General features: G+C 40.2%; 1 protein-coding gene and 1 long non-coding RNA gene across 2 annotated transcripts in view; both read left to right on the forward strand.

Annotated features, from left to right (window-relative positions):
- LOC126698143 (uncharacterized) overlaps positions 1-11,829 on the forward strand; it is a 45,719-nt gene extending 33,890 nt beyond the window's left edge. Inside the window, exon 2 of the mRNA XM_050395165.1 lies at positions 11,168-11,829. Within this exon, the coding sequence (XP_050251122.1) occupies positions 11,255-11,704 (450 nt within the window). The 5' untranslated portion in view covers positions 11,168-11,254 and the 3' untranslated portion in view covers positions 11,705-11,829. The remainder of the gene's footprint in view (positions 1-11,167) is intronic.
- A 297-nt stretch (positions 11,830-12,126) lies between these two features.
- Positions 12,127-13,325, forward strand: LOC126698147 (uncharacterized). Its single transcript, XR_007646399.1, has 2 exons — positions 12,127-12,417; positions 13,094-13,325. It is a non-coding gene; the product is annotated as an uncharacterized LOC126698147 (long non-coding RNA).
- The last annotated feature ends 2,138 nt before the right edge of the window (positions 13,326-15,463 follow it).

The following is a 15,463-nucleotide window of genomic DNA, read 5'->3' on the forward strand; positions in this document are numbered from 1 at the left end:
TTTGTAGACAATTATAATGACATCCAAGTAGAAGATCAAAGTAATATCTGATTATAGAAATGCGTAAAGGAAAAAGTGCCTGCCCCCTTTGGGCTTAAAAAGGGCACAACAAAATTGTAGCAAAAAGACAGTTAAAAGAGAAACTTATAAAAAGCTCAAACAAAAACTGGTTGCCGTTTCACTACTACTGGTAGTATTTCCTCAAATGCTCGGCATTCCATGGATGTGGCAGCTTCTCTCCATCTGTTGTCTCCAGGTGGTACGTTCCTTTCCTTTTCCATGACGTAACTCTATAAGGTCCTTCCCAGTTGGGGCCGAGTTTTCCCTGTGCAGGGTCTTTAGTTGCACCCATGACCTTCCTGAGTACGAGGTCTCCAACTTGGAAGTTTCTGTGTCGGACCCGGGTGTTGTAATGTCTGGACATGCGATCCTTGTACCTAGCGATCCTTTGCTCCGCCACCGACCTAACCTCATCTATCAGGTCCAGCTGTAGCCTCAGGGATTCGTCATTCCTGCATTCGTCATGGTTGTGAACCATGTAACTTGTGAGTCCAACTTCTGCTGGGATGACCGCCTCGCTCCCGTATGTCAGTCGAAATGGCGTCTCTCTTGTCGGAGTCCTCGCCGTTGTCCTGTATGCCCATAGTATGCTCGGCAATTCTTCGGGCCATATGCCCTTTGCCCCCTCGAGCCGAGTCTTGATAATCTTTAACAGGGATCGGTTCATGACTTCAACCTGGCCATTAGCTTGAGGATGGGCGGGTGATGAGTAGTGGTTTTTTATTCCTAGCTGAGTGCAGAAATCCCGGAAGTGGCCGTTGTCGAACTGCCTCCCGTTATCTGAGACAAGAACTCTTGGAATACCGAACCTGCATACGATGCACCGCCAGACAAAACTTCTAATGTTTTTTTCTGTAATGGTGGCCAAGGCTTCCGCCTCTACCCATTTTGTGAAGTAGTCAATACCCACTACCAAGAACTTCAGCTGCCTTACCGCCGTTGGGAAAGGTCCCATGATATCTAGTCCCCACTGAGCGAACGACCATGGAGCCGTTATAGGGGTTAGCTCCTCAGCTGGTTGTCCGATGAAATTGTTGAACCTTTGGCATTTGTCGCAGCTTTTAACGTAAAACTCGGCATCCTTCTGCATGGTTGGCCAGTAATACCCAGCTCGTACCAGTTTGTGCACTAACGAGCGCGATCCGGAATGGTTCCCGCATATTCCTTCGTGTACTTCCCTCATTACGTAATTTGCCTCTTCAACCCCGAGACATCTTAGATAAGGACGGGAGAAACCTCTCTTGTAAAGAATGTCTTTTATCAAGACGAACCTTGCCGCTTGGACTTTTAGCTTTCTCGCTGCCTCCTTCTCTTCTGGCAATATCCCGTCCTTTAAGTATGAAGTTATCTGCGTAGTCCAGTTTCTTTCGGAGCGTATCTCCTGCATGTTGTCGGGGTCTATTAGTGGAAAGATTTGAACAAAGGAAAGTACATTACCCGGTGTCATCATATGTTCTGCTGAAGCGGCTTTGGCTAGCCGATCGGCGAGCTCATTTTCTCCCCTGGGGATCTGGACGAACATTGCTTTTAGCCCGTCGACTCTCGCCCTTACTTGATCAAGATATCTCTTCAACCTTTCCCCTTTGCATTCATAATCTCCGTTTACTTGATTGGTCACGACTTGAGAGTCGCAATACACGACCACACTTTCAGCTCCGGCGGCTTTGGCTAGGTCGAGTCTTGCTGCCACCGCTTCGTATTCTGCTTCATTGTTGGTAATGGGGAAGTCGAGACGGACCATACATTCAATCTTGTCTCCTTCAGGTGACAGCAATACTATGCCGGCTCCTCCAACTCGCTTATTGGATGATCCGTCGGTGTAGATGTTCCACTGGGGGGGTTCTTCTGCCCCTTGTCCTCGTCACGCGTAAACTCTGCTATGAAGTCGGCTACAGCTTGTCCTTTAATGGCCACACGTGGACGGTACTTGATGTCAAACTCACTCAATTCTATTGCCCACAGCGTCAGTCGACCCGCGGCTTCAGGATTACTCAGTGCCCTTCGCAAGGGCTTGTCGGTCATTACGTTCACGGTATGGGCTTGAAAGTAGGGCTTGAGCTTGCGAGCCGCCGTGACCAACGCAAAAGCGAGTTTCTCCATAGGTTGGTATCTTTCCTCGGCACCGCGGAGCGCCCTGCTGGCGTAGTACACGGGCTTCTGTGCCCTGTCCTCCTCTCTGATTAAGGCCGCGCTGACGGCCACCGGGGAGACAGCCAAATAGAGGAAGAGTTCTTCACCTGGTTGCGAGGGGCTTAGTAGAGGTGGTGAAGATAGATAGGTTTTTAACTCCTCGAAGGCTCGCTGACACTCGTCCGTCCACTCGAATGACTTTTTCAATGTTCGAAAGAAGGGTAAACACTTGTCCGTCGCTCTCGACACGAATCTATTCAATGCCGCTACCTTGCCGTTAAGGCTCTGTACTTCCTTCACATTTCTCGGGGGGGCCATCTCCATTATGGCTCGGATTTTGTCCGGGTTAGCTTCAATCCCCCTTTGAGATACCATGAATCCTAGGAATTTGCCTGCCGTTACACCGAATGCGCACTTTCCCGGATTGAGTTTCATGTTGTAGGATCGAAGCGTGCCGAATGTTTCCTTGAGATCTTCCAAGTGGTCTTCCTCCTTCCGGCTCTTCACCAGCATGTCGTCGACATAGACTTGGACATTCCTCCCGATTTGCTGTGCGAACATCTTGTTCATTAGTCTCTGGTATGTTACCCCTGCATTCTTCAGGCCGAATGGCATTACTTTGTAACAGAAGAGTCCTTGACTGGTTACAAACGAAGTCTTCTCCTGATCGTCCTCGTGCATGCGGATCTGGTTATAACCCGAGAAAGCATCCATGAAGCTTAGCAATTGGTGTTGAGCCGTCGAGTCTACTAGGATGTCGACCCTTGGAAGGGGATAGCTATCTTTGGGGCATGCTTTGTTAAGATCGGTGAAGTCCACGCACATCCGCCATTTGCCGCTCGTTTTCTTCACCATTACCACATTCGCCAGCCAATCGGGGTAGTAGACTTCCCTGATGAAGCTTGCCTCTTGGAGTTTGCGGACCTTTTCCGCTATTGCTTGGTCTCGTTCCGGGGCGAATACTCTCTTCTTTTGTCGGACGAGTGGAAACGAGGGCAACACATTCAACTTATGTACCATGACCGAGGGATCGATTCCTGGCATATCGTCATGGCTCCAGGTGAACACATCCTTATTGCTTCTCAAGAAAGCTACGAGCTCTTGACGGATTGCGGGTTTGGCAAGCGTTCCGATCTTGGTGGTTCGGTCTGGATTGGAACTGTCGAGAGTTATCTCCTCTAGCTTCTCTGTAGGTTCTGCCGTCGTTCGGTGTTCTTCTATGTTCAAGGCCTGGATCTGGTCTTCCACCTCCATCATAGCTACGTAGCATTCTCGTGCGGCAATTTGATTTCCGTGTAGCTCTCCTACCCCATACTCCGTTGGGAACTTGATCATTAGGTGGTAAGTTGATGTTGCCGCCTTCCACGAGTTGAGCGTGGGTCGTCCAATAATAGCATTGTAGGCTGACGAGCAATCGACCACCAAGAACGTTACGTCCTTGGTGACTTGTTGGGGGTAATCTCCTACTGTCACCGATAACGTGACTGCGCCCAAAGGGAATATTCTACTCCCTCCGAAACCAACGAGCGGGGCGTTTGTCGGTATTAGCTGCTCCCTGTCAATCCTCATTTGTTGGAAAGCCGGATAGTACAAGATGTCGACTGAACTACCGTTGTCGACCAACACTCGGTGCATATTGTAGTCGCCTGCCCGCAAGCTGACGACGAGGACATCGTCGTGTGGATGGTGTAGGCGTCTTGCATCCTCTTCCGAGAACCCGATAATGGGGCCTTCCCTTCTTGCCATCTTTGGCACTGTACCTGCCAACTGGACATTCTGTACCATCCGAAGGTATGTTTTGCGAGCCTTTTTCGACGATCCGGCCGCGAATGTTCCTCCAATTATCATCCTTATGTCCCCTAATGGGGGTCTTGGTCGCTCGTTTTCTCGACGGGGGTGTTGTTCTTGTGTGGGTTGATCCGTTCTCTCCTTACTGATGAACTTCTTCAGTTTCCCTTGTCGGATAAGGGCTTCGATTTGTTGCTTCAAGTCGTAGCAATCGGCCGTGTCGTGACCATGGTCGCGATGGAAGCGACAATATTTGTCTCTAGACCTTTTGTTGGGATCACTCTTCAGCTTTCCCGGAAACGTCAGGGATCCTTCGTCCTTAATCTGCATTAGGACTTGGTCTATCGGAGCGGTCAACGGGGTGAAACTTGTGAACCTTGCGCCCATGGGTTTTGGACGTCTCTCCTCCCTTCGATCTCCCATCCTTCCTTTTTTCCGCCCCTGGTCCTGTCGGGGATCCTCTTGTCTGTCTCTTTTCCTGGGTCTATCTTCTCGGGCTAATAGTGCGTCTTCAGCGTTCATATACTTGGTGGCCCTGTAAAGCACCTCCGACATGGTCTTTGGGTCGTTTTTGTATAGGGAGAACAAAAACTTACCCCCCTTCAGCCCGTTCGTGAATGCTGCCACTAGTATCTTGTCGTCGGCTTCGTCGATCGAGAGCGCTTCTTTATTGAAGCGTGATATGTAGGCCCGTAACGTCTCCTCCTCTCTCTGCTTGATATTCATTAAACAAGCCGTGGATTTCTTATACCGATGTCCTCCGATGAAGTGCGTAGTGAATTGAGCGCTCAGCTCCTTAAAGGTGCCGATGGAGTTTGGTGCTAACCGGCTGAACCAAATCCTTGCTGCGCCCTTTAGGGTTGTAGGGAACGCCCTGCACATAATTGCGTCTGCCACTCCCTGAAGGTGCATCAGGGTCTTGAAGGTCTCTAGGTGATTGAGGGGGTCCTTGATTCCGTCATAACTATCCATACTTGGCATGCGGAATTTACTCGGCAGGGGGAAGGAATTGACGGTTGCCGTAAATGGCGAGTCAGTCCGGTTGACAAGGTCGTCAAGATCATTGGACACTCGCCCCTTGAGAGCGTTCATCAGTACTTCCATCTGTTCCTTCATCGCCTGCATCTCCGCGATGATGGGTTGTGGAGCTGTATCCGTCACTGAAGGGATGCTAGCGTCCCGTCGCACTTGTTTGCTCGGGGCGTTACTCTCCTATGGTCCGTCATGATTCCTCCTTTCAGCGCTGGTTCCTTCTTGATCCGCTCCTTGGTTATTGACCGCCGCACTCTTTTGGTTCAGCTGCTCTTCTAGGTCGTGGTTTTGTTTGGTGAGGCGCTCCACGGCTGCGGCGAGCATCCTGACCTGTCTCTCAAGGGCAGTCGTAGGGGCTTCCTCTTCTTGAGCGTCGTTAGTGGTTGCCATCGAGCGTGTGAGTACCATGTAACTCTTTTGTCTAGGAAGTGATAATGTGCTACGACGATCCTTTCCCACAGACGGCGCCAACTGATGACGTCGAAAATTGTCACCAATGGGTCACACCGTACTCGCGACTCGAAACGAACCTGCACGACAGAAGCAATCGAAAGAAGTCCTTCAGAGAGCACCGGTGTGGTGCCGGCCAAAAGCTCTCCGACGGTCAAGTTAGAATTCTTCTGTTTTACTTAGAGCGTTAGAGAGGGTCAATTAAAGCGTACCTCGATTTCTGAGGGTGGTAGGCCTTTTATAGTGACAAAGGGTTGACTTTTCTTCTTGGTTTCCAAATCTTTCCCATGTGGGACTCTAATACAAATTCCTCTGAGCGTGGTGAGCAAGGATTTCCATTTTTGGATCTTAAGGCTTTTCTAGGCGATATGGACTTCGGATCATGGGCCCTTACTATGTCTGTCAGCAATGGGCCTTCGAAGCACAGGGGATCATCTTTATACAGGCCCACCAGTTCCGATCCGTCAGGCCCATTAAGATAGGCCCATCAAGCTTTATATTGGCTAGGTCTTTTGTTTCCTCTTATTTAGGTGGATAAAGTTTTCTTATTGGTTGAAAAGCCGTCCAACAGAACATAAAAAGGTTTCCAAAAACATTTTAGTTAACAAATCATTACAAATAAGCTTTGCAACATTAAAAACTCTCGAAACTCCAAAGACAATTCCTCTCTCATCACGGTTTGACTATTGACCGTCATTAATTGGCAGTTGACCAGTATTGACTCTCTGTGGATTTTTTCCCAAATATCTTTTTTTTTTTTTTTTAATTGTAAATTTTCGAATAAATTCAGACTTTAGGGTCAATATTAACACTTGAGACTCCCAAATGACCAAAAACATACAAAATGTTTAATTAGCTCATTTTCAATATTTGCAACCAAATACGTGACAATGAGTCAATTTTTTGACAAATATTTTCAGTCAAAACAAATGGACCATTCATTTCATAGGAAAACTTTTATAAATTCTTCTTTGGCCCCTTAAGAATTAAAGTCATTCAAAGTGAAATTTTGGAGAATTATAACACTTTTATAACTCAACATGATGCAACCATCCAAAATTATCTTTTGGCAAGTTATATTTTGGATTCAAGGTAGGCATGCCAATTTCATAAAGATTTAATTTTGGCTCATTCATTATTTCAGTTAAAAAAAATTATCAAACCAATTTATCCATTTTATTCCCATTCCCAAACCAATTGTTTACATAATTTAATTGGAAGAAGTATAGCTTTGAGGAGTTTATCATTGATATTAGGTTGCTTTTGAATGATTTTATTCAAACAGAAACATAACATACATTTGGGCCTCAACTAAAGAACTAAAAGCTTGGGTTTGTGTTGGCACAAAGGTATAAATCATTAAATTTTATTTTTAATTAATAGAAACCAATACCTCCTCTTCACTCATTTACCTAGTATACAAAGATTTTTCAATTGTCTACTTTGAAAATTTTGAGTATTGCCATTGTTATTAATATTTTGTACTCAAGCAACCTCAAAGGGTCTTAAAAATTTATATTTAGCATGTTCAACTTAAAATATTCCAATGAAGTTTCTCTTAGCAATCAAGCATGAAATGAGAAGCTTAATTTTTTGCTCAATCAATGTATCTCTTAACGAAATAGATTTTGGATTTAGTGGATCCAATATCATTGCCAACCTAAGAAAATTAGTGGACTAATTCATGAAAAGATATCTCCCAAGGAGTATCCTTGCCTTATATTTTTCTTTCTTCCCTGAAGTTTAACAATTGGTTTGGACCATCATGTAATTATTTTCTATCTTCTTTGCAGGCTTGAGTCCGAAATTATCCAAGACATTGTGAAAGTAATTATGGAGAAATTGAGTTCTAAATCCTCAAGCATTGATAAAAAATTGATAGGAATAAAACCTACGGTGGCAGAATTGATCCCATCGTATTTAGGTTTTGGGAATGATATTTACATGATGGGGATTTGTGGTATGGGGGGTCTAGGAAAAACAACTCTTGCTAGTGCTATATATTACGAGTATTCTGATCTCTTTGAAGGTTCTAGTTTTATTGCCAATGTTAGGGAAAGATCAAAAAAAGATGAACTGCATGAATTACAACAACATTGCTTGATGAAATTTTGGAGGGAAGTAATACAAAGATCTACAATGTTCAAGTAGGAGTTAAAAAAAAATCAAGAGTAGTGGGTTACGTCATAAAAAAGTTCTACTTGTCCTAGATGATGTTAATGACAAGGACCAATTAGAAAAATTGGCTGGAGAGCATGACTAGTTTGGATTAGGTAGTTGGATCATCATAACAACTAGAGATGAACATGTTTTGGTCAATAATGGAGTGCTTAAAATATATAAGCCTAATGGATTAGATGATGATGATGCTTCAAAACTTTTTTGTTCAAAAGCCTTTAAAAAGGTGCAACCTAAAGAAGGTTATATGCAGCTCTCCCAGAAAGTTGTGGGATATGCTAGTGGCCTTCCATTAGCTCTTGTTACTTTGGGTTCCTTTTTGGCTGGAAGAAATATAGATGAATGGAAAAGCGCATTGGAAAATTTTTGAAAAAATCTAAAAGGAAAAATATTTGATATTCTTAAAATAAGTTATGATGGACTAGAAGAAATGGAGAAGAAGATATTCTTATATATTGCATGTTTAATTCTTTAGGGGGTGGAATAAAAATGAAGTAATACAAGTGTGGGTACCTAAGGCATGCTTGGCAACGTCCTAAGCATGCTTGCAATGTCCTTGGCCGTCCTTGGCATGCCTTGAAACGTCCTCGGCATGCTTAGCAACGTCTTCGGCATGCTTGGCAACATCCTTGGCCGACCTTGGCATGCTTACAACCTAGGCGTCCCACATCGAAGGAAAACCCCCTCACTTTCTGCCTTATAAGCTGTGAAGCAAGGGGAGTAATGTACCACCAAGCCTCTCTCTCATGATCAGAGATGCTTGGTGGTACACTACTCCCTTTACTTCACAGCTTATAAGGCAGAAAGTGGGGGGGGGGGGGGGGGGTTTCCTTAAATGTGGCCCTTTTATTGTGGGTACCTAAGGCATGCTTGGCAATGTCCTTGGCCGTCCTCGGCATGCTTAGCAACATCCTCGGCCGACCTTGGCATGCTTACAACCTAGGCGTCCCACATCGAAGGAAAACCCCCCCATTTTCTGCCTTATAAGCTGTAAAGCAAAGGGAGTAGTGTACCACCAAGCATCTCTGATGTAAGGACTCAAATTGTAACGATCCCAAATTCGTATTGGGTTCATACGTTAAAGGTCCAAATAATAAATTTGTAGAGCGTGGGTATCAAAGAACTAGGTAAACTCCAAAAGAAAAACTATTGTACTTCACGTTTGTGGATGGATTAGCACTAATATAATGATCAATTTCTCCTTGAGACAAGTTCAGTTCTTTATTTCATAGGGTTTTCTCTTTGGTCCTCCTTGTTTAGAAATTCCAATCTACTTTCTCAATGCATTCTTTCCTGTTATATACTGCCCTCTTGATATCATCTCCACCACACATTTGTAGGTTGGGTTCGGGGGATCCCTTTCTGTCCCATCTACCACCTTTTAGAACCTCAAACCAGTAGCTGTAAGGCTGCTTCATCACTATTTAGGCATCACCTCCACATTAATGCGGTCAGAGAGTTGGTTGAGAGGCAATTAATGTGGAGGCAGCTGTTGTTAAAGATATTTGTTTACCTTCTCTTTCCTACCCCCGGTCCCATGTCCCACCTTTAGTGATAAGGTAGCTCTAAAGTGCGTTTGTAACAATATGGCGTTCAAGTCGTCTTCGGACACATATTGCCGAGGAAGGCTTTGTCCTCGGACGAATACTGAACTCATCTCACGTGATATCTACTCTTCTTTTCATTTGATTACTCTTATAACCTGATATGGGTCTCCTCGGAAAGTTTTACGTCCTCGAATGGGCCATAGGCCCAATTAACATGGTTTTAATAATTATTAATTAATCGGCCCCCACAACAAGTATTAGAGAATTGTGGTTTTGAAGCAAGAATTGGTATAAGTGTTCTTATAGAAAGATCTCTTTTAACCATGGATGTCTTCGGATGTTTGGAGATGCATGATCTACTAACAAAAATGGGTCAAAAAATTATTCATCTTGAATCAGGTGGAGAGATTGGAAAGCAAAGAAGGTTGTGGCTTATCAAGGATTTGCTTCATGTATTGGAGATCGATATGGTAAGAAAAATGAAAAAGCTATAATTTAAATTGAGTAGGTATAGTAACATAGTTTTGTTCAATAAATTAGTCTAGTAAAAAAAAATCCCAATAGGTAAGTGGTTACCTAAGTATATTAATATCTCTTTGTAATTGTTTATAAAATTAAATTAAATTATCTTGATGTAATGAACTAATCATTCATCTCTGGGTTTCTACCTAGAACAAAAGGTAATCTTCACATTTTTTTAATATAAAAAAAGAAAAAACATTCTGTAGGCTTTATTCCCTTTTCCGTGACCTTTTTCTTTTTTGCTGAATTTTTCCCATCACTTTAAAAGTGATGTTGCGATTTCCTAATGTGTTGTACATTTAACTATTAATAAATGATGATCTATTAGTTACTAATGGGACTCTGAGCATTTGTTTGGGTTAGTTTTTTGAAAATTCATGTTTTGAAAATGAGTTTTTTAGAATGAAAATATGTATTTGGTAAAACAGCTTAAAAAGTATTGTTAATATGAAAAATTGCAGTGTGAAAATGCAATTTTCAAGTGGTTTCCATGAGCTGTGATTTGAAATGTTTGTCATCCAGTTCCTAACTAAAGGAGCTTGTTCAACTTCACTTGTATCGTAGCAAAATTGAATATCTTTGGGAAGGAGCAATGGTAGTTTTTTTCTTTTTAACTGCATTTCTATTGCTTTTTAGTATCTCTCTTTTTTTAAGGGTAGCTACAAATACTAATTTCTACGTTTAACGAAAACTCTTTTTTATTTTTTTGGTAACAGCGTTCAGTCAACTTAAAGTTCATTAATCTTAGTTGGTCCGAAAACCTTATCAGGACACCTGACTTTTCAGGTGTTCCAATGCTTGAGGGACTATACCTTTCTTGCTGCGATAGCTTGGTACAGATTGACCCATCTACTGGACAACTCAACAAGCTCAGGTATTTACTTTTGAAAGGCTGCGAATCTCTTACCGATCTTCCCTGTATGTCTGCTGCAATGCAGTCACTTACGGAGCTTGAACTTGCATCTTGCTCAAAAATCAGTTCGTTTCCAAAATTTACGGGAATTATGAAAAGCCTATCGAAACTCAATTTGAGTGGGACTGCTATTAAGAAAGTACCACCCTCATCGATCCAGTGTTTGACTACCCTTACTTTCTTAGATCTAAGAGGCACAAATCTTGAATGTCTTCCAAGCAACATGGATAATTTGAGGTCTCTTCAAACACTCTATCTTGACTATTGCACAAAACTAAAATCGTTGCCAAGGCTTCCATCAATGGTAAGATTTATACACATGGAGGGTTGCTATTCCCTAAAATGGTTACCAACACGGGTCAAACTCAGTATCTAGTCACAATCTCTCTCCCAATGGCTTCCGTATGATGAGAGGTACAGTTAAAAGGAATTTACAATATTGTTCTATTTCCTACAGGTAATATCTTCTCTCTCTCTCTCTCTCTCTCTCTCTCTCTCTCTCATTGTTAAATAATAACAGTTAATAATAGTCGTGTCTTGGGTACAGGTACAGGGAATCCTTTGTCGTAAAACCGTTTATGGAACTTCTTCCAAAGGGAAAGAGGATGGATCTATAACTGAGTTTCAAATAATTATGCCGTCATGTTTACCTGAAATAGTGGAGAATTCAATAAGCATAGAGCTGCCTTCAAATTGGTATAATAGTAAATGGATGGGATTAGCTCTCTGGGCATCACTAGATACATGGTCAAACTATGGTATTAGAACTCGTAAGGTAGCCGTTGGTAAAATGCCTCAAAATCATTGTGCCTTTGAACTTCTTACTACCCAGAGAAATGTTACGGTCAATGCTGAATTGCACTTCAATTATTACCTATTCTGTTTGTCTCATGATGAGTGGTTTGCTACTGTTGGGAATGGTGAATGCAGTCAGATTAAGGTTACATTTGAGGGCGGTAAGCTGTATGAGAAGGGAACAGAATTTGGGGTCAGTTTGGTATACAAGCAAGATGTGGACGAGTTCAACCAAACAAATGCACAATGTTTGATTGCGAGCTTTGGGAAAGTACCCTCTATAAATTAACTGGTAATGACCATCTCAACCATCCTTCCCATTAATATCCAATCCTTTTCTATCTTATTTTCTGTCTAACTATACATCTGGTTTTGTCATTGGCAAGTAAGTCTCGTCATTTTTCTTTTCTTTTTTTTTCTTTTGACTCACCATGCGCAAGCAATTCCAATCAACCTGTACTTTCTGAGTTCTTGAAAATTAAACTTAAATTTTGCCACACGAGTTTATTGCCAATTGTCTAAGCCTCTATATCATCATTACTTACAAGAATATGATCTAGATAGGAAATACATTCTCAAGCTTCACCCATCACATTTCTCTATGGATTTTGTTAATGTAGATCTTTCAATCCTAATTTGGCATCCTATTTGTAACTATCAGATATTATGCTATTTTACATTATCAATCTGTGCTGGCAAATGCACTACAACTTTTCATGATAAATTTTTGAAATGTAAAAGCTAGAGACTGCATAGTATTTCCTTCCTTACCATGTATATTCTTTGTAATCATTGGTGTCATGCCTAACAAAACCTGTAGGAAGCAAACTCCAATTACACTCATTAGTAATGAGTGAATTATTATTATTATTATCATACTAACTGAGGTTTACACATATATGCAGTTGGTGGTGATGATAAGGATGATGATGAGGATGAACGTTATAAATTTTATGAATTTTTATAAGGTAGATGGTTCAATCCTATTATGGCATCCCATTTGTAAGTGTCCAAGTATTATGCTAATTTTCATATTCACCTTGTGTAGTGCTGGCAAAAGCAAGAGAAATTTTCATCATAAATTTTTGAAACATGAAAACTAGAGACTGTATAGTTACTATAGTACTTCCTTCTCTACCATGTCTATACTTCATATAATCATTAGTGCTATGCCTTCCAAAAAGGGCGAGGAACTCCAATTATACTGATTATTCACGAGTTAAATATTGGGTTAAATTACAATTTACCTTAACCGAAATTTAAGTTGCCTACATGTGGTTTGAAATTTAACATTTTTCCCACCGAAAGTTTGACCAAAATTAAATTGCTTACTTGTGTTTTGAAATTCCATAATGCAAGTGTTTCGTTGGATTCTTTTTAATCTTATTTGATCCTGTATTTATATATATATATATATTTTTTTTTTTTTGTGTTTTTTGAGGATAGAGACATAAAATTGAATTGAAATTACATATTTAGCTATATTTTTAATAGAAGTGGGTTATGAAACTTTAACTAAGCTAACCTTAGGTGAGTAAAGTGTCAAATTTTAAACCACATGTAAGCAATTTAGATTTCAGCCAAATCACGAGTGAGTAAGTTGTAATTTGCCCTAAATATTATTAGTATTATTATTAATTATAGTACCATACTAACTCAAGTTTTCACATATACGTAGGTGATAACAATTTAGGTCTCTAGAAGATGACACTCATGTCTTACTTATACTTTGACTGGCTACTAAATAGTGAAGATTTTCTTAGCTTGAATTTCAGTTGAGGCTATTGCTACTAGATGTGCATAAGCATTTCTGTCGATATGACTTTTTTTTTAGTTGAAAATCCTTGTATGTTGTATTGAATTTGTAAATGGTTTCAGTTATAATGATTTGGAAACGTATTCAAGTGACATATCCTTGAATCTTGTTTCATAATGACTATAGAATATGGTCTTTTCCTTTCTTTTTTAAAGGGGTTTTAGTCTATACCAATTATAATGATTTCTACAGGTGGATGACGTTCAATTGAGCCTACTGTTATTGGATGGTATACAAGTTATACTTTCAGTTAACTTTGCACAATTCTCTTGTGTAGTGTTTTTGATTTAATGTCTATGAAAGCATGAGTTGTGAATTTTATAGACGTTTAGAAGCTATTACTTTTTATCAATCACGCTGTACAATTAGCTAAGTATTAATGCAGTCTTCATTCTAGAATATATCCTTGCAATTAAAAAGTCAACAAACACTGTTGGAAGCTTCGAACAAGTTGATAGTTAATGTAATCTTCTTTGATTTTTTTTTCAGGGATTTGTCTAGTTGATAGTTATGGCCAAACCACTATATTGTTAATATCTTTCTTCAAATTAAATCAGCATATCAGGCCAATGTAGAAGCTGACGTTGCTAAAGGAATCTGCTGACAACATATAGAAGCTAATGTCAGTCTTGGAGCATATTATGGAATGTGAATAATGATTTAAATCTTGACTTGTAATGAAGCACATATTTAGGAGCTGTGACAGACGGGACTTCTATATGTGAGCAGTCAGCATTGCGTAGATTGAATGGTATGTACACTTCTAAAATGATTGTGAGCTGCAGCAGTTCAAGTACACTAAAAAATATAGCCATATCATTTGAGAAGGTACCAATACACCTTTCAATATTAGATAAAGTTAACATGAATCTAATTTAAAATTAAATTCTACTAATTTGGCAAACAAAAGCTTCGACTAGTCTGATAAAATCGTTTCTAATTACTAAAAGAAATAGTATAAATAGAGCTCAGTGAATTTTGAATGCCAGTTGTAAAACAACTGAAGTTCCCCTAGCTTGCATACACCGTTTCATTTGCAGCATAAGAATTCATATCAAATTAATTAATTAATATATGATACAGCAGCTGTGTAACACAATCTATCTCTACATACACTCTGGCTTCTTTCAATTTGCAGTGTGAAAAAAAGGGGAGCTGATGTCAGAAAATTTTGATGAATATGGCAGGTCTGTTGGTTGGAAAACATGGGATTTGATTCGGCAACCTAAGCAAAAGTGGGGAACTGGGTTTCAGAAAGTTCAGACAATTTAATCAAACCATAATTGCCAAACTAAGTTGGATGCGATTGCTTTTAACCCAGACATCCTTTGTTTCAAGTGATAAGAGGCAAGTATGGACATAAAGCAAGAAGTGGCAAAGGTGGTTGAAGGGAAAGGACTATTGATATGGAGAGGTTTTGAAAAAGCTATAATAAGTGCATGATATGTAGGTGATACTAATAGCATTGATATGTGGGAGGGTCTTCGGATTCCATGGGTCCAGGGATTTAAAGCCAACCCAAATGATAATCTGGATTTGCAAAGGAGTCTTTAATTGTAGATGATCTTATAAACAAACCATGAGGCTTGAGGCTGGGATGAGGCATTGATAAGTAATAGTTACAGCCCGTGTGATGTATGTAATATTTTGTAATGCAATATAATATATAATTTATTTTCTAAAATATTTGTATTATCATATATTAAAATTATTCATCTATTACAAATATCATGAAAATATTTAATCTTTAAGTGTATTAAACTATTAATTTAACCCTTTCCAAAACCAACCAGGGCAAGTTATACTAAAATAAACAATACCATATTGTTTTCTTTCTCACCTAATGAAAATTTTATGTTCACTAAAAATAAAAAATAAAAACAATATGTATTTACCGTTTTTAAAATTTTCATTTACACCTATTATGAGCTTTGCAAAAAAACTCAACAATGATTATTATTTTGTATGAGGAGACTTGGAGAAACTCATACCCCCCACCCCCCCCCCCCCCCCCCAACAGCGCGTGTGTCTGCATGATCCAAAAAAGTCAATTTTTAATTACTAGGAGTACTACCAATCTTATTACATTAATTGAACTCAAAATTGATGTGTAATGCAATTCAAATATTCATATAGTTCTCTCTCAAAAAAAAAAAAAAAATTCATACAGTAAAACTTGTAGTAACTTCATTTATTTATTTTATATAAAGCTTGTAGTAAATGGCATCCGAA

The sequence above is a fragment of the Quercus robur genome, chromosome 9 (genome assembly GCF_932294415.1).
Source record: "Quercus robur chromosome 9, dhQueRobu3.1, whole genome shotgun sequence".
Lineage (NCBI taxonomy): Eukaryota > Viridiplantae > Streptophyta > Magnoliopsida > Fagales > Fagaceae > Quercus > Quercus robur.